The sequence below is a fragment of the Eurypyga helias genome, unplaced genomic scaffold, assembly GCF_000690775.1.
Source record: "Eurypyga helias isolate BGI_N326 unplaced genomic scaffold, ASM69077v1 scaffold42722, whole genome shotgun sequence".
NCBI classification, from domain to species: domain Eukaryota; kingdom Metazoa; phylum Chordata; class Aves; order Eurypygiformes; family Eurypygidae; genus Eurypyga; species Eurypyga helias.
Genome location: NW_010238655.1, coordinates 1 through 23,673, shown reverse-complemented (window position 1 = coordinate 23,673; position 23,673 = coordinate 1). Strand labels below are relative to the sequence as shown.

The 23,673-nt window shown below is 40.9% G+C and overlaps 2 protein-coding genes across 2 annotated transcripts; one reads left to right on the top strand and one right to left on the bottom strand.

The window, feature by feature from the left end:
- The first annotated feature begins 836 nt into the window (after positions 1–836).
- POU1F1 (POU class 1 homeobox 1) lies at positions 837–8,343 on the top strand. The gene is made up of 5 exons (XM_010147915.1): positions 837–946; positions 1,915–2,160; positions 3,997–4,161; positions 5,667–5,727; positions 8,089–8,343. The coding sequence occupies exons 1-5, from the start codon at positions 856–858 to the stop codon at positions 8,300–8,302; spliced, it is 777 nt and encodes a 258-aa protein (XP_010146217.1). The 5' UTR covers positions 837–855; the 3' UTR covers positions 8,303–8,343.
- A 5,685-nt stretch (positions 8,344–14,028) lies between these two features.
- On the bottom strand, positions 14,029–21,542 carry CHMP2B (charged multivesicular body protein 2B). The gene is made up of 6 exons (XM_010147916.1): positions 21,485–21,542; positions 21,245–21,336; positions 18,115–18,309; positions 15,668–15,770; positions 14,571–14,677; positions 14,029–14,395 (listed from the first exon to the last, which is right to left on the bottom strand). The coding sequence occupies exons 1-6, from the start codon at positions 21,540–21,542 to the stop codon at positions 14,282–14,284; spliced, it is 669 nt and encodes a 222-aa protein (XP_010146218.1). The 3' UTR covers positions 14,029–14,281.
- Positions 21,543–23,673: the final 2,131 nt, after the last annotated feature.

The following is a 23,673-nucleotide window of genomic DNA, read 5'->3' as shown; positions in this document are numbered from 1 at the left end:
AGCTCTCCAGCCTGTCCAGGTCACATTGCGTGGCAGCCACTCCTCCCAGTTTGGGATCGGCAGCAAACTTGCTGAGAGTACATTCTATCCCTTCATCCAGGTCATTGATGAATATATTGAATAGGGCTGGACCCAAACCTCTGCACCTCTCGGCAAATTGCTCTGTATCTTATTTGTCTCTACAAGGCAGGGACAAGTGCTGCTCTTTTTGCTTGCCTATGTCCGCTTCACCTGTATTACCAGTACCTGGGGTGATGGAGCCTTGACTAGAGCTATAAAATAATATGGTGGCATAATGGAAGGATAGCTGAATTAAGCAGGGAGACCATACAGACAATCATGGATTTTTACACTCATGAGTGTATGCAAGCATCTTGCTCAGTTTTACATGTCCCAGGCTGAGCAAGAAAGAGGAACTGTTATTCCATGCAAGTTCAAAGAGCAGTCAACGAGATAATGCCATGAACGAAATTAACACAACTCCCAGGAAATAAGTGTGACTGAGAGCTAATCCAAAATAAAATTCAGCATTTTCTTTCACTTAAAAATGAAAGAAATATTAGAGTAAGTCAGCATAGATTAATACACCTGCCTAGGAACTTTTTAGGGACAGAGACTAAACTTTCTTCACAGTGTACAAATGCCCAAATGCTCCTATTTCATTGTGCATTTACATGTTTGTTGCATATATTCCTGGCATTGTTCAGATCCACAGGAAAGGTTTTTATGTATTAAACAAAAATTATTGCTCAGAAGTTAATTTTGTTTCATTGCAAAATAAATGCTTCTTAATTTTTCCCCTTTCTTTTCTTACCTTTAAATCTTTTTTTAGGCATCAAGCCTGCAACTCCAGAGATGCTATCAGCAAGTCTTTCCCAAAGTCGCATCTTACAGACATGCAGCATGCCGCATCCGAATGTGGTAAACGGTGTCAGCACCTTGCAAAGCAAGTCCTTCTCTTTTCTTAATTTTTTCCTTTGTTCTTTGAGAAAATCTTTCTTTTTGTGGATATCCTGTGTGAAGTACATAAAATATTCCTATGGGGTTAGAACCTCTAACTCTGGTGAGAGAAATTGAGGCAGTGAAGACAAGTAAAGTGAATGGAGGAGTGGGAGGTTAATGAAGTTCTGAGTTCTGCTACAAAGTTTTGTGCAATTTAGAAAATTGCGAAAGGTGTCCTGAGAACCTGGAATTTACTGGCTGCTCCAGACACACTGAAGAGGGTTAATATTTCTCCAATTATTCCCCCCCTCCCCCACCTTCAGGTCAGAGACTTCTTAACTCTATGTACAATATCTAGCAAAAAAACAGCCTTCACTCTCAATGGAATCTCCTTGTTAAGTCTGATATTTGTGGAAAAAAAGGTAGCATGAGATAGTTTTGTTTTGTCCTTGAGCAGTCTCTTTTTAAGCCAGAATGGCCATGCTGAATGCGAGTGTGATCTTCTTTGAGCCCTTATCTTTGTGCTAACAAGTTGTATGCTAAAGCTAACCAAGGTAGTAACTTCTCTGGGCATCAAATAGTATTTACATGGAAATATTCTTTGTACCAGAAGGTAGAGACTGGTGCATTTTAGGTGACACAAAATGACATAGATCTACCAATCTCATTGCGCCATTTAACAATCCAAGGCCTCAGCTGGAATTACTTAAGTTTGGACCATTTACCATCTTAAGTACATCACAGTTTGCTAGGAAAGAGGATGGCAGTGGCCTGTGAAAGTAGATGCTGGTTTGTTTTCACGTATGGGGCAAGACAGAGATTGTATCTCCTAGGAGATCCTCACTCTTAGGTACCTCTGTGTATGCTATATAATACATCTTACAGATAGGGATTATGGGATGATGAAGGCATGTTTTTGTTGCCTGGGAGTAAAGAACAACTGCTCTGCATTTTCTTTTTGGTGTTGCTCAGGTAGCCTGACCCCCTGTCTTTATAAATTCCCGGAGCACGCCCTGAGCGCCAGCTCCTGTGCCCTGGGCCACAGCTTCACGCCCATGCACCAGTCCCTCCTTGCAGATGATCCTGCCGCCGCAGACTTCAAGCAGGAGTTCCGCAGAAAAAGCAAGTCCGTTGAAGAGCCTGTCGACATGGACTCCCCTGAAATCCGGGAACTGGAGAAATTTGCTAATGAATTCAAGCTGCGGAGAATTAAGTTGGGTATGTGCTTTATGTCCGCAAACAGAAGGCTGAAAAAATCTATTTGGAAGCCCAATTATTTCTGAAGGTTTTACGGTCTAGCCTCTGCAGTTGGCTAATCATAACTCTAATCCTGCCTTGCACCGCCAAACTTTCTCCATTCTTAGAAGACTTGCACAGAATTAATGAACTTCAGCTTTTGCCACTTAGTATGCAGAAAGTGACTTTCCTGCCCTTAAATTATTTCTCTTAAGTGCAGGGAAAATTATTGCTGTTCATTAAATTACATTCAGTAGCAGGTGCATTATTTTGCACAGCCCCAGATTTTATGGGATTTAAGGCAGCGCATGCTCTAACCTCTCCTACACATCCTCTTTCCCATTAAGTGCTTCATCTGATGGTGCAACGTCGTCTTGGCATACAAGATAGGTGACATCCATGGCAAATCTTTCATACCAGTAGGAAGCTTCTCTTTCCTGGTTTATTTTCTTGTGCCAAGACACAGGAACAGCAGCAATTGACATCTTTATTGCTGTCTAATAACTACTGGGGCTGATGTGAGATGGATTGCATTAGAGGGTCTCCAGTGAGGTGCTTGTCTTTCACTGGATAATCTTAGCTGGGGACAAAGGTGGACTGAGCCTTCCCTGTTTTTCTCATCTGTAGACAATTTCTCCTCTCTGCAGGAGCATTTGAGGTACATTGCAATGTAACAGCCTGTCTCATCCATGCTCAAACTGTATGAAAAAAAAAAAAAACCTGGTGCTGCAAATTCATCCCACTTATGAACATTGTGTATATGGAGTTGCAATTTTCACATTATTGCTTATAACATTGCATTGTATCATTACAAAATAGGGTATCCTACAAAAATCTAGCTTTATAATTGTAAAACCCTTTTAAGGTTATTACAGGGATCTATGCATTACCTCCACAGCTAGAAAGCTAGTGTGTTCCATTTGCAGCTTAAAAATAAGGACTGAAATAAAAATTTAAGGTTTAAAAGAGTGTTTGCAGCTTGGTGAGTTTTGCTGTATATCAGGGATTTAATATCAGCCAGAGCAATGGAAAGGTTTGCTAGGCCCCAAGCTATTAATCACTGTAATTATTACTGCGTCTCCAAGCTGAATTTGTGAAGGAACAAAACTTCCTTTGATGCAATGAAATGGCACAGAACCTGTAAAACTGGGCTTGATGCTCTGATGGGAAAAATGCAATTTGCACAGGAAAACTAATCTGAGGTTGAGCTTTACAAGGGAAGACAGAGTTAGTATGGGCTGTGGGTCTGAGACTGCGAGACACAGAGTTAGTGCAATCAAAATGGGAGGTTAAAAGCTGCTTCGTGAGACATTCAGCATCTAAAGAGATGATGCTCATTCTGGCGCAGAGGCAGAAGGGGGAGGATGACGAGCCAGACCCCTGAACGGTGCAGATATTCAGGGCACTGAATAGAGAACTGTTGTTACAAAGTCAGTGTCTGATAGAAGTTGCAGCATTTCTCTGATCAACTTAGCTGTTGACAAATAACCGGAGACCAGCAGTGCCACCAGGGATTAGTTTATTGCCATTGCAATAAGAAAGAAAAATATGAGGTCTGGATCCTACTCAAATCCCTAATCTTGGAGTGTAAAACTCCACTAGATGAGTTTAAAACTCCCCTGAAACCAGCTGGAGATGGAACACATCTCTGAGGTGAGCTCAGTCAGCCACAGGGACTTCTGCAGAAAGCCCATCCTGCAGATGCTGCAGGCACACGCTGTTCATAGGAGTCAGCAGCGAAGGGCTGACCATCTCAAGGAAAGTAACCCGTTCTAGGAAGTGCCAAAGTGACTTTTATTTTTTCTTGTTTTTTGACAGGTTATACACAGACCAATGTTGGAGAAGCCCTGGCTGCTGTGCACGGCTCTGAATTCAGCCAAACTACTATTTGCCGGTTTGAAAACTTGCAGCTGAGTTTCAAGAACGCATGCAAACTGAAATCAATACTGTCCAAGTGGCTGGAGGAAGCAGAACAAGTAGGAGGTAGAGAACTGAAATCCTCTAAATACTGATTTGCATTTAAACCAGAATCCTATATATATGTTGAAGGACTACAATATGTGCCCTTCATAGACTAAAGTTTTTGGTTTACCAGCTTTTAATACTAACGTGTGCTTATATTAAATTTTGGTTATCTTTTTTGGGTGAGCAAGGAAGGGCAAACTGAAATGCATGGAGGGTACAGAATAGCAGAAACATCACTTGGTCTACTGTAAGTAATTCCTTTCAGTCCCATCCCAGCAAACTAGCTCCACTGCTGTAGCATAGGTCAAAGCTATTACTAGGATCTGTTGGAGACCCCGTTTGGCAGCCTATGGGGATTCTTCACTAGCAAAGGGCTCTTCCTTGCAGTCTCTGGCGTATGAGATGTGGCCACGGGGCAAAGGATTTGGGTTCAGCTGAGGCAGTGGTCTTAAAACCCTGAAACCAAATAATAGGTTTTTGACGTGATCTTTTTGCTGCTAGGGGATTCCTTTCCTTTTGCCCAGTTACTTTCCAGCTTCAGGAAGAATCATGGGGTTCACTGGGAAAAGTGTATTTTTAAAACAGGTTGATTGATTTAAACGAAAGAGGTTGTTTTCAAGAACAGCTTTTTCAGCTGGATAAATTGCAGTGCTGGGGAGCATTATGCCTGGAGGTGACGGTGAAAGCCAGGACTGCCACTGTGCAGTACTCACCTAGCATGAAGGTGAGAAAGAGAAGATGATCTTAAAGAAAGAGAAGATGATCTCAGAGCTACTTTTTGGATTTGCCATTGTATTTAACAGTAGGAAACATTGTTAAGCAGCTGCTTCTGCCAGACGCTTTGGTTGCTTTGAACAGGATGTAGAAAACTTCCTTCCCCTGTAACTGCACTGGGAACTGGAGGCTCTCCTGATGTGGTCAGCACGTGGCAAGAACTGCTAGTAGGGGGCTGGGGGTGCGTAGGAGCTGCTGGTTACGTGAGCACCAGCACAGTTTGGAGCTGCAGGGTAAGATCATATGTGCAGGCAGTGGCCTCTGAGAAGCAATGGGCAACTTGTCCTTCAGAAAATGGGATGGAAAGAGGCAAGTGAAATAAATGAGGAGTGTGGGTAAGGCTGTTTTTCTGAGGAAAGAGGGTGAGGTAGCTGAGGGGTATGGAAATGGAGTCCATCTCCCCAGACTGTACCCTGCAAGGTAGGAAGAAGAAGGTATGTTAGAGGAGGGGGCTGAAGTACAGCTCCCCAGGTATGTAGGCACAGAGCCAGCGCTGTCTGCAGTTTTACCGGTAGCACACCAATTTTGCTTAGAGCAATTTGTAGCTGGAGGTAAAACAATGCCAAACCATCTTAAAGAAGGAAGCGTTCCCACGTGTGACGCTGCTCTTGCTCAGTGGCGTTATCTGTTAGCTTTCTTCTGTCTTCAAAGAAAGGGACTTATTTTCTGGAGATAATTGTGCTTCTTTTCCAACCTCTCTGGAAAGTTACTGCCACGTTTGGTGTTGTTTTATTTTCTTTTTACTGCAGCTTTATACAATGAAAAAGTTGGAGTGAATGAACGGAAGAGGAAGCGCAGAACTACCATAAGGTAATAAATGTTTAGGGGGTTACACATTAGAAAGCCCTTTGGCTAAAATGCTTCTTTCTCTTGGGCTGGAACTCAAAGTGGTGTTTTCTACTAATGAATCTGTATAGTCAGTAGAGGACAAACTCTTTTGGAACATTCCAGAAAACAGCATTAACACCCAACCCTAATTCCAGTTTGCTCCAAATATACTACATTTCTCAGTTAAAGACTTTTTTTCAACAGATAACATATGTTAATGTGAAAAAAATATTCAAATACTACCCCAATTTTATAATGCCTATATAGTGAATAAGATACAGAGCACCATGTGCTTTAGGATAGTTTCTAGGAGGATCTGTTCCATGAATTTCCCAGGCACAGAGGTGAGGCTGACAGGTTGGTAGTTCCCAGGGCCCTCCTTTCTACCCTTTTTAAAACTGGGTGCAATGTTTCCCTTTTTTCAGTCACCAGGGACTTTACCTGACTGCCATGACTTTTCAAATATCATGGAGACTAGCTTGGCAACTACATCAGCCAATTCCCTCAGGACTCTGGGGTGCATTTCATCAGTCATATTGCCTTTGATATAAGGAATAAAATGAAGATGTGATTTCTTTCTGACTTTAGAATTAAGTATTCCTCAGAGGGCATCCTTCTTAGTTAAGAGTGAATTTGGGATGGGAGATGCTTCATAGCTCCTTTGTTTATTGCAACACCTCACAAGGGCCGAAGCTTTGCTCTTGGAAAGACAGATTTTCCTTTCAGCTTCTCTCCAAGCCAGTAAGGACTGGAGTGCCAGTGCAAAGACCTTGTCCAGTCTATGCAGTGCAGGCTGCATGACAGCTGTGAGTTGAGAGCTTCACTGTCCTAATTGTTTTCCCCTGGCTAGAGGAACCCATTGAAGACTCTTCATCTTTGTGGTTTTGGTGGTGTTTTTTTAACAGCTATTGAGAAAATCAGTCCTCATATTAAGCATTTTTTAATTATTCCTGGTTTTGCCTTTAACCCCACTGCACTAGGAGTATCAAATACAGCAAGTAGTCAAGGGCACAGATAATTGAGGGGAAGTTTAGGACCAAATCCCAGATGGTAAAAAAATATTAATTGTTGCTTTGAAGGCAAATAGGACCTCAATTTGAAGATCTGAAACTAATCAGGGAGATAGACTTTATCTGAACTGTAGCCTTACTCTTAGCAGTTCCTAAAGTATGTTTGATGGCAAACTAGAGGTAAAACAAAAGTCCCACAAACTAAATTAGGTTAGTCACATCCTGAGCAAAAACTACTTAATTTTAATCTGTGAAAACCATTTTATTTTATACTTCGATCAAAGTCTAAGAAGCTGTTAGTCAAGAATAATGATGTTTCTCTGTGTCTGTGTGTGTGCAGGACACCATCATATTAATTACATAGTTTTCGTAACATTAGTAAATATTGCAAAATTGACCTGTAAAAGAAAGGCCAACAATCTGTCAGAGGTGAAGGAATGAAATAACTAGAACTCCAGGACATACTTTGTGTATGTCTAGAGCAGAAATACCTGCACCTCATTTCCAGAATAATAATGGATTGAGTGCCCTCTTGTGTCCAAAGAAATTGCAGCTACTGCTGCAGCTAGTTCTGGATGCGTCCTGTTGGCACACAGGCGTGTCGCAGAGACAGTGTTTTCTGAGAACATGTGACACAAACCGGAACCAAATTCTTTCTGAAAATAAGAAAATATACTAGTCTTAAATTATTTTGTATATTGAATCACTCAGCTTTGGTCACTGCTGACTCTGAGGAATAGATGAAGGCAGACTTTTAAAAAATGTGATGATGGCTAAAGCAGCTTGCTGTAATCTTTGTGATTTCTAGTGCTCTCTGTATAACAAAATGAGAGGCATAACTTGATACAACATAAAACATTTCCCAAATTTTAGTGATGGAGCTCTTCCTCTTTGTAAACCCGAACGATTTGATACAACCAGGTAACGCCACTAATGTGCATTTGCCAAAACCCTACGACACTGCTGTGGTGGGGCAGAATTGATGGCCAGGCTGTTGCAATTCCTGTGATGCCATTCATGTCTAGGCAGTAACTCCTAGAGAACATAAAGAAGCATAAATATTTCATGATTACCACCGAAATTGCATCAAATCTGATGCTAGTTTTGCCTTTAAATTACCCTGTGCTGAAATTCTGCATGGTGTGAATGCTGTTCAAATCAGTGAAGAACTGCAGTGTACTTTAAGCAATGTGGGTTCCCTTGACACAGAAAAAGAGGAAACACCAAGTCACCACCCTCCAGTGCTCTTACCTTACCCGTCTCCTGAACTCAGGGTGAAAGCCTGAATGTGTCAGAAAAGTTTTTAAAGGTGAAATTTTATCCCTTTATGCAGTATCGCTGCCAAAGAAGCCCTAGAGAGGCACTTTGGAGAACAAAGTAAGCCTTCTTCTCAGGAAATTATGAGGATGGCTGAGGGGCTCAATCTTGAGAAAGAAGTTGTGAGAGTTTGGTTTTGCAACAGAAGACAAAGGGAAAAAAGAGTGAAGACAAGTTTACATCAGAACGCCTTTAGTTCTATTATCAAGGAGCATCACGAATGCCGGTAAAGAATTTCCATGTATAGATGTGGATTTCTGTTTTGCTTTTTGTGAATATTGTAAATACTACGTTGTTACAAAAAAAAAAAAAAAAAAGAAAAAGGAAAAATCAGTAAACCTTTTGTTTCTCTTACAAGCTTGACAGCTTCGGAGGTAGTGTGTTGTGGAAAACCCATTTCTATTGTATAAGGTTGGAAACAAATTAAATGATACTGCATATATTTAAAGAGTTGGAGGTCTCTGCTTAACTGCAAGGAACCAGTTATGCGTCACGCACCTAGAAACCCTTCCCAGGCTGCACTGGCAGTTTCCCTGTGCTGTGCCTTTCTTTCATCTGTGGTACGTTGAACGATTCATGGAGAAGCCCACGCAGGCACCCTAAGCAGGAGGAAACGTGTGAAGAAAGGTTACGAAGCTTGGTATCAGCAGCTATGGTATTGAAAATCCATGTCCTGCCTGTCTGTGCCTGTGCTTTACCTCCCCCCAGGCTCTGTACTCACTAACTGTGCTACCATTTGCCACATTTTAAGCCATTAGGCACATGGCAGGGTCCCATCTTTGGCAGTGAGCAATGAGAACTGCAAAGAAGAGAAGGTGAATAAGAGACCTTAGGCAAGCAGTGGTGAGGTAGCCGAACATCTAGTTATGGCCAAGGATGGGATGTACCGGCGAGATGAGTGCCGCTAGATCTGAGCTGGGTAGAGGAACGTCAGCTGAAGACCTGCCTTTCCCAAGAACGGCTCAAACTCAGCTGCCCGCCCGCAGCAGCTGTACGCCTCGGAGCAAATCACTTCAGGTAAATCCCGGATGTAAGGTCAGGACAAAGCCACCAGAAATGTGCTGTAACTGCTGACATTATTTACGGCAGAGTAAGCCTACTGGTACAGAGGCATCAATGCTGCCCCTACTGCGTGCTCTGTCTCAGCGAACAATTTGACGGCCTTCAGTGGGTGCCAAGCAGAAGCGACGACCTTTTTTGGGGCTTGTTATCAAAGATTATTCTTGCCGATTTATTATGCGACTGAAAGTTTGATTTGGATAGGCTTAGTGGTAAAAATTGGGATACAATTTACCCTACCTTGAGACTTTGTGAGCTGAGGGGAAGAAAAAAAAAACCTACTAGAGCATTATCTGGGGTTTTACTACTATGGGCTTTTTCTACATAGTATTTTTTTCTGATTAAATCCACGTGCAGACATACTTAACCAGAGATAGTGTGTTAAGCTGAAAATAGAAGGCCCTTGCGCTCTGAATTAAGTATCCACATGGAACATTTATTGCACTGCACATTCCCACTCTCTTACACCCCCACTAATTGGAAATAATCCCTTATTTGTCATCCTCTAGCCTAGAGATACTAGGGGGAGAAAACCCCAGTGCCAAAGCTCACCCCATCAGAAAGCCAGGCACCCAGCAACTGAGTTAATGACGGTAGTACTCACCAGGGAGAGATTATCCAGCCATCTCATCAGCCCTGCTCATCGTTATTAGAATAGCCCATTACCATATATGTATTTTGGACTGTTTTCCCAGGACTGAAATTAAGTGAGTACACGCAAGTAGTAATGGCCAGATCCATTTTATTTTTCCATAAAACAGGACTTAGAAAATGTCTAGATAAGAGGCCCAGAGAAAGCAAAAAGAGTTTAATGTTCCAGACCGCTTAGAAGCAGTGTGTACAAGTTAAGTGCTCTCTCTCTGGTGTACATTAAATTATCTCCAATACCTACTACAGTGACCGTAGCCATAGTCAGCTATGGAAATCAGGCTCCTGGATTGAAGAAAAAAAAAAAAAAGGGCATTTTTTTTAGTGGATGACTGCATTGCTATAACCCCTTGATTTAGAAGGAAACCTAAATTTAATAACTCAAAGGGGAGAAATTGTTCTATGTATTCTCTTCAGGCTGCTCTCATCCCTAGCGGGGCTCACCCACTGGCAGCAGGGAAAGACCAAGGTATAGCCTTTATCCACCCCACGTGTGTCAGCAGATCACAAACCTTCCAAAAGGATGAAAGTTAAATACAGTTGAGAAGATTAGCGCTCAGTAAAGGCAGTGACACGCATTTGTGTACCTTTCACGTTCCGTGATCTAACGTTACATATGTCAAAACTGTCTGACATATATCAATTTTATTTATAGTCTAAATTATTTTCTTAATTATAAAAGACTTCCTCAGAAATGCTACAAACCTGTACTTCCTAACCTCCCCATCCAATAAAAGTATTCTGATTCCTGCAGTATTCCAGGTAAGTTTGTAGTTCTGTTTTGGTAACACTTTTACTTATTTTAGCTGTGTATCATGCTGATGTGCTTATTCATTTTAGCACGCTGTAACAGATAACGAACTCAGGAGCAGGCTTACCATAGCACTGTGATCTCTAGTCTGACAAGCAGCCTCACAAGCAGAGGCTCGTTGCACAAGCACAGCAAAAGGCTGTGAAAGGTGACACGTAATGCCATCTTCTCGCAAAGGAATGATGAAGGGCCAGGTGGAGGAACCCAGGCACCATTTAAACACACCTAGCTGTTGCCACGGAAATACAATGAATTAGAGCAGAATTGTTTAAATTAAAAAAAAGCTGGATGAAATCAATTTAACCTGCTGCAGCCATTAGACCTGGATAAAGTGGCAATTCGCTTTTTTGCCGTTGGAACAACTCACTGGGCAATTGCCATCAATCGCTCTTGATCGTAGGAAAACGCCGAGATAAGTCTTCTGCGGGGTAGTTCTGTAAACCTGCAAGTAGTTTAGTTGGCCATTTGACTAACGTGGGCTGCTCCATTTTCCTGTGAGATGTTTCCCCCCCCCCCCCGCTCTTACTTTTCCCATGGTGACCGTAGGCAGGGTGTTTAGACTAGAGGACAAAACAAAGACGTTATGACAAGGTACAGATCTGTGGCTCACCTGTCTCTGAAGTGCTGCGTGTCATTCTGTCCCCCTCGTCTGAAGGATGCAACAGGCCTAGGAAAGGCCCCTGTGCAGGCAAAGCTGATGACCAAAGGTAAGACAAAGAACTGTTGAAGCTACTGTTTCTCCCCCAGATCTGTGTGCACTGAATGCTGTGGAGGTCTTACTGAAGCATGAGCTGTACCGGAAGGCGGGAGGGAGGCAGGCTGTTCACCGTCTTCCCTGGTGCAAGCACTAGGAGTAAGGATGTAAGCTGGAAAGAAGCTCAAGAAAAAAGAAAAGTGGTGGGTCTTAATGTGGTGGGGAAAAAATCTGTGGAACTCTGCTACTAAGAAACGTGGGTGCCGGAAGTCTACATGGACAAGCTCAGAAAAAGCTGCTCATAACTGTTGTACGTAGAGGAACTTACATACAGTTCTGGATGTGCTGCAAACTGTAAATAGTTAAGAGGTTGGAGGAGTATTAGGGAAGGAAGTGTCATCTGTTTCCCTTGTTTTCGTATTTTCCTGGGCATTGCTTATGGGTACCTGTGGAGCAGGATTCTGGGCGAGCCAGACCTCACTCTGCCCCAGTAGAGCCGTTTTGAGGTGGATGCACAGTTGCATTATTGTTCTTGGTTGGAGGACTTCAGGTGTCAGCAAGGATAAAGGACTTTAAGGATTGAGTGGGGTTCATTTTTTTATTTTTTAGTCTGCCAAGAGTGATTTAAAAGGAATTTGTTTCTAAGTAGAGGATGCAATTTTGTTACAGACAGCTACACAGTGTTCACTGTAATTGAAATAAATAGTGAACAAGCCTACAACACTTCTCACTCCGCCACTGAAAGATTTTTTTTTATACAGATTAGAGCTGCAGGACTTTAAAAAAGTTACCTTTTGACACAAACAGGGGGTAGATATTGTCAGTAGCCCTAGTTCAGCAGCCTTACTGACACCAAAAAGCAATGCCTTTATTCCTGTTCATCACAGCGTCCTAAAGAACACCAAATTATGCCCAGTTTTGACAGTCCTTAAAAGGATAAAGCACTCCATTCAGGAAGGACATAAACCTTGGTGTTCAACCAAAATACAATCAAACAATAATGTTTTCGACTCAACTAATAACACATCATGGTTCCTCCTTCAGTGCTTAAGAGCAGTACTTGGGCATCATCCAGTTACAGACAGAAGGGAATGCAAATTTGATCAACTCTTAAACTCAACATTCAGTAAAGTCGAAGGTCCACAAGCACCTGCAACAACTATTACGGTGCTTTATAGCTCAGGTCAAAGGAACGTCTACCAGAGCTAACAGGAGTCCAAAGAAAGCCCGCTAAGAGACAGATTTGCAAGTCTAACCCTACAAAGGACAAAGTCATTGCGGAATAAAAAGCATTTTATTAGATTTTTACAAAATAACTTGTAAAAAAAAAAATCACCTCATATCAGAGATATGCAATATATAAACTTACACATTCCTACCCACTACCTCAGAGGTTCATACTTTGTCCATTACTTCCTTCAAAGAGAAGGAACACCTGCATTTCTATGCCAAAAACCAGATGAAGGCTCACCTGGTTTTTTTCTTTCTCTGCTGACTTTAGTCCTAAGAACTGCAATAACAGTAGATTCGTAGGGGTTATGGTTTCCCCCTACGCCTTCTCTAGCAGCAAAGTCTCTTTATGAAGTTTTTCCCACCCACAGTTATTCTGGTTGACTCTTGGGAGGTATCTTGCTTTGCTCTTTTAAAAGCCAAGATGATGCTCAGTGAACAGCCCTGCAAAATCAGCACATCCGAAGGGCAGATAATCTCCAGCAGAGTAAGGACTGAGGAACTCCACGTCATCTGGGAAGTCAACTGAGGACGGTGTTCTCAGACTTTGCCACCCATTTAAAATCTCAGCAGTTCTTATTACAGCAGTCCAACGCATTCCACTCCAACCCAGAATCATGCTGAACACAGCTCAAATCATAGAAAAACTTTCACAGAACCAGAACACTTTTATTATAGTGCTTAGACAAGTAATGATCAGGGATCATCCAAAACTGTTCTCAAAACTAAATTTTAGATTTAGCTCATGAGCGTGACCAATTGCCTCTTAGTAAACAACACAACTATGCAGTTATCTTCCGTTAAGAAATGCTGTAAAATATATACAAATGTCGTTTCAGGCAAGTGTCTGTTTTGCGAGTGCATGCGTTGCGTTTCCCAACCTTAGCACTGAGTCCCATCAAGTGTGCACAGGGGCCTCACCACAGTGTTTTGTGAAACCATCTTAATTACCAGCGTACTTGCCTTCCAAAGACTCATTCTGAAAGAAATCACAAAGGTACAAGATTTATATACATAAAGGCACAGCAATTCTGTTGAAACCAGCTATGTTACAGCACAATGGAGTTCGATCGGTGCCTTTCATGCAACAAAGTTCACTAACAAATTTAAATCCTCTTCCAGTTACATAAACTGCACAAGGACTGTATCTCTCTCTTTTGGCAAAAAGAATAACCAGCTATTATTTCATCAGCTCAAAGTCACTACAGGAACTTGAAAGAAATACATAAAATGCTTTTTCTTTCTGCCTAAATTTGCTAGGCTGTCAAGACCATTTCTCATCCAAAGAAAATAGTTTCCAACTAAGAGCAAATGTGAAGTTTCATTTGTGCTAAGATGACAGACTAAGAGTTTTTCTATAGCAGTAGTTTCATAAAAATTATGTTATATAGGTGCTGCCTTAGGAGGCATCACCACCAGCCACAGAATAGCCAATTCCAAAGATGGATCAGGAACTGAGATGGAAGAAAACTTTGAATTCAGAGGGCAGATTCAGATCAGGTACAAATGAATTTATCATTAGAACTACATCCCTGGTTGGTCCAGTGCTCAAAGACGACTCCATGCAATGGACACACCAAGCATACCTCTTCCTGTAAGTTGGTTTAAAACATTCTCCCCTTCTCCTTCCCCCAGTACCAACTTCCACTTGGCATTTCTGAAGCTTCAGGGTTTTCCTAGGCATCAGTTGCATTGAAAGAGTATTTGCACTTTTTACATCTGTCTGCTGATAAATAATGAGAAGACAGGCTGTGTATTGCCATCAAGCTAATCAACTCCCAAAGCCTTGAGCTGTCGTTCAATCTCTTCATCTGATATGGTGGCAGCTTTTGATGTTGACGCAGATGGTAAGCCCCTGGCAGCTGAGGGGGCTTTGGCCATCTAGAAAAAGAAAAAGTTTTCTTCAGTCAAAATAATACAGGTTATGGCAAGCTGACTTCCAGGGTAAAACTGAAAATAAGGGCCACTAGAAAAAAAATTATTAAATATTTTTTAAATATTTAAAGAAAGGGAATCAAGGGGAAGAAACGCATGAACTTGGTAAAAATAGCCATACCTTTCCAGAGATTTCAATTCCTATCTCATCAAGCACTTGGTTAACGATATCTTGGCTTTCTTCCTCTTCATCAGAAGCATCAAAAATATCATCCAGAGTATCGTTAACTTAGAAAAAAAAAAGTCCACAGTGCATTAAACAGAAGGTTACTAAAATAACATAGTACTGTCTTCCGACCCTCCCAGAATGTGGCAATAACACCACTGTGTGAGGTACCAACAGAAAGTACCTGTGTATCGGAGAGTCTTTCTTACCTCTGCCTGGCACAGGCTGTGAGCGCAGCTAGGGTAAGGCACGACTGCTTTTATAAAAACTTTGTTTCACCAGAACAGTGCAGTTAGATCTATCTCCCCCCACACTATATTTTTAAAATTCTTAAAAAGATCATCTACAGTTCCGTAAAGATCCCCTTCTTCTTCCTCCTCCAAGTAAGTTGCGAAATCGTTAACTACTCTGCTAATTTCTGAATTGCAGCAATACAGTTCTGCATAGCTGAGGTGTTCGCAGCTGGCTCAAGGGTATTGTTTTGAGTCTGGGCTACTTACAACAGCCAACACCACAGCAGGGATAAGGATAGGGAGGAGACTGTGCTAGCAACACCCAGAACTTTGGTGTTATCTAGTTAACAGTGGACAGAGGCAAGTTAGAACAAGAAACCTGCCATGCCCCAAGTTGTTGTTTGTGGCTTAAAATAAAAGAGACAAAACCATCCCATTCCACCATGTATGTAAAACTGAGATTATGAATATTATCTAAATTAAGTGTCTACTCCCAGAATAAAAAGCACATGCAGAACTACCAGCTACAGAAAGGGTAATTTTTCAAGGCCCCCTACTCATTACACCATCGAGGTTTTGAACTGATCTCAAACTGATTGTCCCCAGAATGAATTCTAGAGTTAGCATCTAGATCTACTAAAAAGCCCAAGGTTCAGCCTTCCTGCTCAGACATGCATTAGTTTGCTTGCTCTTCCTTTTTGCTGTCAATCTCATTAATTGTAGAGATAAAAATTCAAGCATCAGCAGTTCTAGACTGGCTCTACCCTTCCAAGAGCACCGTGGGCTGCAGCTAGCTGTTCCCCTCAGTGCGGAACTTACTCATTTCTTCCGTCATTTCCATCTTCATGTTTTCCTTCTGGAAATTCTGCATAGTTTGTAGTGTCTTTTGTGGATCCATTTTCTTATTAACTGCTTGCATTGTCTATTAATATTGAAAAAAACCTTAATCATACAGTGAGACATTAGTAAATACGAATATATATATATATCAAGAAGGAATAAGATTTTCCTAATAAAAAACCCTTCGGTCCAAATTTCACCTTCCTTGCCTCTTTATATCCCATGAGAAGTGCAGGTACACAACAGATCAATAGTACCATCCGCACCTAGTAGGAAATACTGCTATCTACTACCCTAATAGATATGCTCCTAAATGTATGTGTCTTCCTTGCACCATGGCCCTTCTTCTGACTTTGTATTAAGAAAATTCTGCCTGATCTGAATGAAAAGAATGGGACAACATTTCCTAACTTGCAGGCTATACACTTTAAAGAGGTAAATGGCTGGAGGCTTTTTATTCAGTAAGAAACATTTATCTGAACCACCAATAGAGGACAGGCATTAAATTGCAAGTGTTTCTTCATGTTATAATTCAATGGGAAAATACTTTTATCTGAAAAGCAAATAGGGACATATTAGCTTAGGGTGAACTTTTGTAATGGGTAGGGATCTTTCTGTGACCATGTAGTAAACTTCACCTAGTTTACTACAAGCGTGCAGCACTGCCTGTGCAGGCACTGGCATTTTAATGCTTTCCTCTTTGCTAAGAAGTGAGTTAGTGTATCTCCCATGGGACGCCAAAACCTAAATATAGACATGAGCAATTCAAACGTAAAGTCTGACCATCTTTGAGAAGATAAAAGTTGGCTAATTAAAAGGGGTGCTATCAAACTGCTACAGCCGCTACCGGCTACACAGAAGCTCTTCTGCCATAATGTCTGAGTTTGTTTAAAGTGATCATGTACTATGTTTCTAATGTTACTTGAATTTCAAAGACTATGTTCATAGTCACATTATTTGAATTTAATAGTTGTTCTGGACTTAGAGGATATCGGGTCTTTAGAATTCTCTTATGGACATCCAAAATACTGGCACTAAACTCATACAGAGTTTATATGCCTTCAGAAAATAAGGGTCAGATGCATGATTAAAAAACAGGTAACTATTAATTGGACTTTACTATGGTGAAAGTCAGTGCTATACATACTAAAAATCACAGAGAAAATATTCTGAAGGCTTTGGATTCGTGTATTTGTCTTGCTCGTTGAGGCAACTGATTCCATGTATTTTTCACTAGTGGTTGTATGCGATTGCAAACAGTTTATAAGCTTCAAAATGAATGACTGAGTACTTCAAGCCTTCTGTGTTGATAAGGCAAAATACTCACTTTAAAACTGACCAAAATAATTTAACATCTTCCTCTCCAATGTTACACAAACCAGGCCATAGAAGTACCTACTGTGTTTCAGAAAACATCACTTTTTGGGATGCTGCTTAATTTATATTTTAAATATTTCTACTGTCTTAACCTTCATAATTAGTCTAGTGATGCTTTGGTTCTGAGAAATTTAATCTGAGACATCTGATAGATAAACACATGTAAACCATGTAATAATTAAAAAGCTACACCAACTTGTTCTCGTGCAATGCTGTTGTGAGTAAGGAAAAGCGAGTAAGCTGTTTAACTTGATCAACAGCACAGTCAGACAAGCTCCCCATTCGTGGGTTAGTCAGGAAGGATGGAAAGTTTGCTGGAGAGCCACAGCATTTTATCCCTGAACAGCTGGTTCAGCCAACATACCGCTTCTAAAAGAAACCTATCAGCAGGGCCTTAGCAGTAAGTACTTTCTGCACTAAGTTGCGTTGTATTACCGTGTTTAACTGGATTTAACTTGGACTGTGATAAAAGCCTAGCTTGTCTACAATGATGCGTGCTAATTCCATTTCCTACACCTCAAGCTGAACAATTCTCCTTGCCAAAAGCCAACCCCCTATTTATGAATTCAGGGGAACAGGGGAAGCTTCACAACTAACTCGGATAACTGGGGTTTTTTCAGGCTCTTGAGATGAGATTTGTGAGAAAACTTAATTCGATACTGTTTCATTAGAGCATGGAAAGTGAGAATGACAGGGAACTCCAGATCAGGTGTCCTTAGGAATTTAACATCTGAAGTAATAAGCTACTTTTTGCACAAACCGTAAAGCTACTGTGACACACTGCCTTAATTTCTAAACGAAGCATGCCCTACTTCTTCCCAATAAAAACTGCCTGTGACAAGACATACAGGCAAGACACTACCGTGGCATGGTTTGGGATTTTTTTGATGTACTAAGAGTTATTCCACTGACATTAGAGTTTATTAGGCCATTTGGGGTGTTAAACAATAGGTTTCATCCCTCCAGTTACCTTACAGAAAATAATACAATTGAACTTTTGCAACCACACGCTGCACTTTAATCTGAAAGGATGCCTTGTGACCCCTTACTTTTGCTGTAGTTGACATAGCTCCTGCCATCTTCATCTGAGAGTTCATGACCTTAGTTTGAGTTGACATAGAGGTGACTTTAGAGCTAACAGCGTAGGTTCGGTTCTTCTGCTTCCGCAGCTGTACAAGCTGTTTTGCTAGAACTTTGCAGGCTTCTTTGTTACCAGTCTTAGCCATTTTCTTTATTTCCAGTTCCTATTAAAAAAGGTATAAGATTAATGCTACAGAGTTTTCATTCAAAGACTATAATTAGGCCTTAACACTAACAATTAAATTCCAGAAGTTAATTATCCTCTTGATTTTCTTTTTAAGCCTTTTAAAGTTATAGAAAGTCTTCCTTGCTTTTCTACCAAGGCTATTTAGTAGAATAAATTCAATACTGCTATGATTTGACCAGAATAAAAAACCTTAACAAAACCGAACTACAGTATGGTAGCAAGCAGTTCCCCAAAACTCTTACAGAGAGTCAAGTCCACTTACAAGTGCACATTCAATTCCATATCTGGATAGGGAATAACACTTCAAAACCAAACCAACCCACAAACCAGGAAGTGCAGAAATTATTATGGCCAGCCAACTATTACTGCCGTGACTCTAATCATCTTTGGTTTCTTGCATTCATGGGCAATCAAGCCACATCACTCGTGGAAGAAATGGTGAGTTAATAGGTTCTTTTTTAACACTTTTTCAGCCTCGAGAGACTCTTACAACCTTTTTGGGGACGAGAAGTAAATAAAGCTAGATGAACAATAACTATAGGCTGTTTGCCCACATAATTTAGCTGGACTTGGCACATAATAAAAGTGGTATAATTTGTCTATAACAACATGTGCTTAAACCTTAAGACAGACAAGTATAGCTTACCAAAAACCCCCAAACCCCGATCTATCAATTCAAGGAGAAACAGCAAGCTATTTAGCCCAGGCATACCAAGAAAAAGTTTATCACAAGTAATCTTGTCAGCTGGGATTTTTTGTAGCATTTTGTGAGTCAGAAATATAAACCTCTCAACTAATTTTTCCTTTTTGGCCTTTTTAAGGAGGGCTTGCTGTAGCATCTTGGCTCTTTGCATATGTCCAATTGTGCATTTCTATTTTTACCACTAAGTAAAAGCAGACTTTAAAGGCCAGCTTTCTCCTGTGATTCTTCAGGAGAATATACCTGCTACAGGAATACAGTTTCTTCACATCATGTGCACTGGTAGTCCAGAAAACTGCACTTATAAAAGGTATGTTGCCCTGAAGAGGTAAAATACTGGTCATCAGGATATGCAAACCCATCCTGTTTAAAGGTAAGTGTAAACTGACCTGTTGCATTAGCTTTGGTCCTAGGAAAGATCATGGTTAAGTTTACTACAGAGATGGCACTGGCACCACAACTTCTCTGTACATCCATAATTTCTGAAAGGCCTTGGCATACATACTGTTTTTAAACTAAGAAGGTACAGATCAGCAAATGAGGAGCATAAGACTATTCAAATATTGGAGGCCTGAAATACACATAAAAAGCAGTCCTCTTTGTAAGCAGCTCGCAGAGACCACAAGAACAAATTTCTGTAGCACGCCCAGAAAACGATGTCCTTTATTCATACCTCAAGCATGGTGATGGATAGGTGGGATTAGTGCGCACACTAGCAAACACCAGTTTGCATCCCAATTTTTACAGCAAAACTTTGAGAATAGGGATTTTCTTACCAAGATGAAATACCTAAGTAGTATTTCTAACCTGATTTTCAAAGTGAAATACAAACCTGCACCAACCGTTGCTAAATCACTGCAGAAATCAAACCCTATATATACACGATTTTATTCTTAAGGAGAATTTGGGTCAAGAGTTACAATACATTATTTGCTTTTGAGAGGTTTGAGGCAAGCTTAGTCAGTTACATTCTTCTGGGGAAAAAAAAATCATCAAAATTCATAATGCTATATGAGGTTAATGAACTGAAACAGAACTGTCTGCATCCTTTCAGGTATCTTTATACATAGAATTAATGTAATGAGGTTTTCTCAGAGCAGTACCTCATAGTTATGGGAAAAAGCACCTGTCTGAAGAAAGTACCCAACAAAATGTTCTGAGATTGCTGACAAGCCATGGTCCTTTTACACCTGACCTGACTCTGAAAATCAGTATTTATTGTCCATTGATTCTCTCGTCCTAACAGCAAGTTTTAACTTTCCCAAAGATATATTTCACTTCTTTCTTCTCATCAGAAATCCAACATTTCTGAAACAATTTACTGTAGTAAGTAATCAAAATTTCAACCTGTGTATGAAAATTAAGGTTATTTCCAGAGTCAGAATAATTTCAGACTAAAAAAAATGCCTTATCTACAAGTAACCTATTGTATTTTACATGTTCAAGCCTTCCAGGAGCAATTTCGCTGACCTCTTCTGGTTTATTACTCCCAACTCTTGGTATTCGTGCAACCTACTGCCATGAAACAACACCTCAGTAGCTGCTGAAACGGTGGCTGGATTTGCATAGCTTTTCCCACAGTCTGAGCATGTCTTCATGCATCAAATGCCACCATCTGTCACAGCCACTTATCCAATTATACTGCCACACAGGTGCAGCATCCATTCACTGAATACTTAATATATCATGCACGCCAAGTTTTAAATAGATCTTAATTTAGGCAGATAGTTCTACTATTATTAGCGAGTTTTAGGGAAGTTCTACATGGATGAAAATAACCCAATGGGGTATCCATGACACCCTATGGGTTTTTCAAGTACTGTCTCCCACTGGAGAGTCACGGTAACGTGTGATGGCACTAACCCCTCTAGTTTTTCCACCACAAGACCACTGATATACAAGCCTGTTAGAAAACACCTTCTGAAGGACAGGCAGTGCTAACAACGGAAAGGAAAAATGAATGTGGTTATTTAATCCAAAACACACTGTTTTAGGCTTTTCGTATGTTAAAGGCTGAGAATCACTTTTGGATAGTAATTTTTTCCTGACACAATTTTACATAACTGAAAAGTCAAAAAGGGGGAAGATAACCTTTTGAGTATTCCATTGTTACACACTGAGTTGTATCTTCAGCACTTTGCAAGCTTTCTGTCATATTGGGGGTGCGTGTTTGCTTTGAAAGAGTAAAAATAAAGTTCCCTGCTCTACTTACCAGTTGTTTTTCCTGTTTTTCGAGTGCTGCTCTATCTCTGGTTATAGTCCTCTGTGTACCTCTTAACTCTCGATTTTGCTCCTTTATTATATCTGGAAAGAAAACATTCATAGCTGGGAAAAGTTTTCACTACTACATTAACATCTGCCAAGCACTCTGCAGACATGCAGTATGTTTGACAGCATCCCTTTGTTCAGAATAAACTGTTGGCTACTGAAGAACTGTCAGCATTTCAAATACCTGAAATATTAGCAAAACACCATTTTATGTATACAACATGATTATGTTGCAGCGCCATATCCCGTAACAAAAAGGTTCTTTCCACCTAGCATATTTCTTTGCACTATAACCACAGCAAGATCCTTAACCACACAGGAAGAGTTACATTTTTCTCCAAGTTCAACCCTAACTCAGCAAATACACATTCACTGCGAGCCCACTGCTTTTCAGCCAGTCAGGCCTAACTCCAACAGATGGATCAGCTGAAGAAACCTTATATAAGCGGTCTCAGTGCAGTTATGGAGTTCCCAAGTCTATTAAAACAATGAAGTTACTCCTAGATATAAGTCCCAGATCCTGCTCTTCTCTATCCTTACGCCAGCTCCACGGAGATTACTCCCCTCCACAAACGTGTACCACATCTGTGCAGCCCCACTTCCAGTCACACTATAAAGCAATGGTGTTAAAACTTCTTCAATTATCAGATGCTTAAGGCCTCCACTTTCATATCTTAATATTCTTTATAGCAAATTTAAGTTTCCTAGCAACTGATGTAGCCAGCAGAAGCTTGAATACTCTGTCAGATGAAGTGTCACAGAAGTGTTGTCCACTGCACTATTTAAAAATCACTTACCCGTAACATCCACTTATTAAAGCAAGTATTACTTACAACTTAGGCATCAGTCATGCCAGCTGCAATTAACTTTTGTTAGAATTTACAGTGCTTAGGTGTTATTCACCTGGACAAAGGTAGAGAGGTCTGCATCTGACTCAGCATCCTCTGACCTTTATAGAGCAAAGACGTTAGTAGTTTCAGGAAGAGATTCATCTACTCCTAATGTACGCATCCATGTGACATCTGATAAGCTTTGGGTGGGAGCGTAGGAGGAGCAGACTGTCACACAGGCCTTGTTTAGAGCTCACTCTTCTAACCCACAGAAGTAGCATCATGGCAGGACACTACTATTGTATTTACAAAGCCTGAAGCACGTGAAAATCAATACAAACAGGCAGAGTTACTAAAAGAAATAAAGGCGCGAAGGATAAATTCTAGAAACTGTAGCCAACCTCTTTTTTTTTTTTTTTAAGGCTTGTGACAATTTTTCGAAAACAGAAAGAAGCATTCATGTTCTTCATTCCCACAGTCAGAAATACTGTAAAAGATCCACTGCTGAAATTATTTCAACCTTAACAGGTCTGAATCAGAACACCCACAAGCCTTCAGTGGCATTTTAAAGAGGTTATACACCACCCCCTCCCACCAATTGGTTTTGATCAAAGAAATGCCAAACAAACCCTGTGAAAAAGACACGTTTTTACAGTGCTACTACTACTCCGAGAACTACACAAAAAGCACCTTGAGATGTAGACTGTTCAATGGACAATAAGGAAGAGCTGAAAGATGACACAGAATATAACACTGCATTCTTCACACCGGCAGAGCAGCAGCAAAAATTGTTCTGAAAACAATGCTACAGGCAAGTAATTTTGAAGGTAGACAAACATATATTACTTGCACAGCTGTGCTTGTGAAAATGAAAGAAAAAGCTTAACAGCTGCATACAAGACTGTCTTTTCTAACTACATTAACTATTAAAAAAAAAAAATCCCTTGGTGTGGAAAGCTTGAGAAGTAGGAACTTCAAGATGATAATAAACAAGAACTGTACTTAAGTCAGAAGACAGTAAGGGTGAACATGATGCTTATTGCTGTTGTTTCTGATCTCACACAGTGGCTCAAATCAAAGATTGCAATAAACCGAAAACAACTACAGTCTGCAGTTACAGGCCCTTCATTTGTTTTTGCAAATGTAGGTCAAGATGAGAACTTGGTTCTTGTTCCTCTGTGATATCTCATGCAAACTCCTAGCTTTACTCCAGCAGACAGAATGTGGGGCATTCCCAAGACAGCCTTTTGCTGACAGCCACTCCCAGGTGTCACTGGGGTAAGGAGGAAGCACCTCCATTCCTTAAAACAGGCTGGACAAGAGACACCCAGCAGGGCTTGCCCTGGCTCCTACAATCCGCCTTGGTCATGGAAGCTCAGTGCCATCTTCCCCCTTCCTCCTCTCTCAGGTGTTGCACCAAAAAACGGGAAGAGACGAGCGGGAAACACACGTGATTCTCCCTCGGTGACCTACAATTGGTGGACGCGCAGCATCGTTTTTGGCGAGCCCTTTTCGAACGAGGACCCGCCGGGTTTGAGTCCGG

Bases quoted from the DNA above. Each gene is read 5' to 3' on its own strand.
- POU1F1 (XM_010147915.1), top strand. From the start codon at position 856: ATGCTATCAGCAAGTCTTTCCCAAAGTCGCATCTTACAGACATGCAGC. The intron at 2,161-3,996 runs GTATGTGCTTTA...GTTTTTTGACAG, and splicing joins GCTGCGGAGAATTAAGTTGG to GTTATACACAGACCAATGTT. The intron at 5,728-8,088 runs GTAATAAATGTT...CCCTTTATGCAG, and splicing joins AAGCGCAGAACTACCATAAG to TATCGCTGCCAAAGAAGCCC.
- CHMP2B (XM_010147916.1), bottom strand. From the start codon at position 21,542: ATGGCGCTGCAACATAATCATGTTGTATACATAAAATGGTGTTTTGCT. The intron at 15,771-18,114 runs GTAAGGGGTCAC...CAATATTAATAG, and splicing joins CTATGTCAACTACAGCAAAA to ACAATGCAAGCAGTTAATAA. The intron at 14,396-14,570 runs GTATGGCTATTT...TTCTTTTTCTAG, and splicing joins GAATTGAAATCTCTGGAAAG to ATGGCCAAAGCCCCCTCAGC.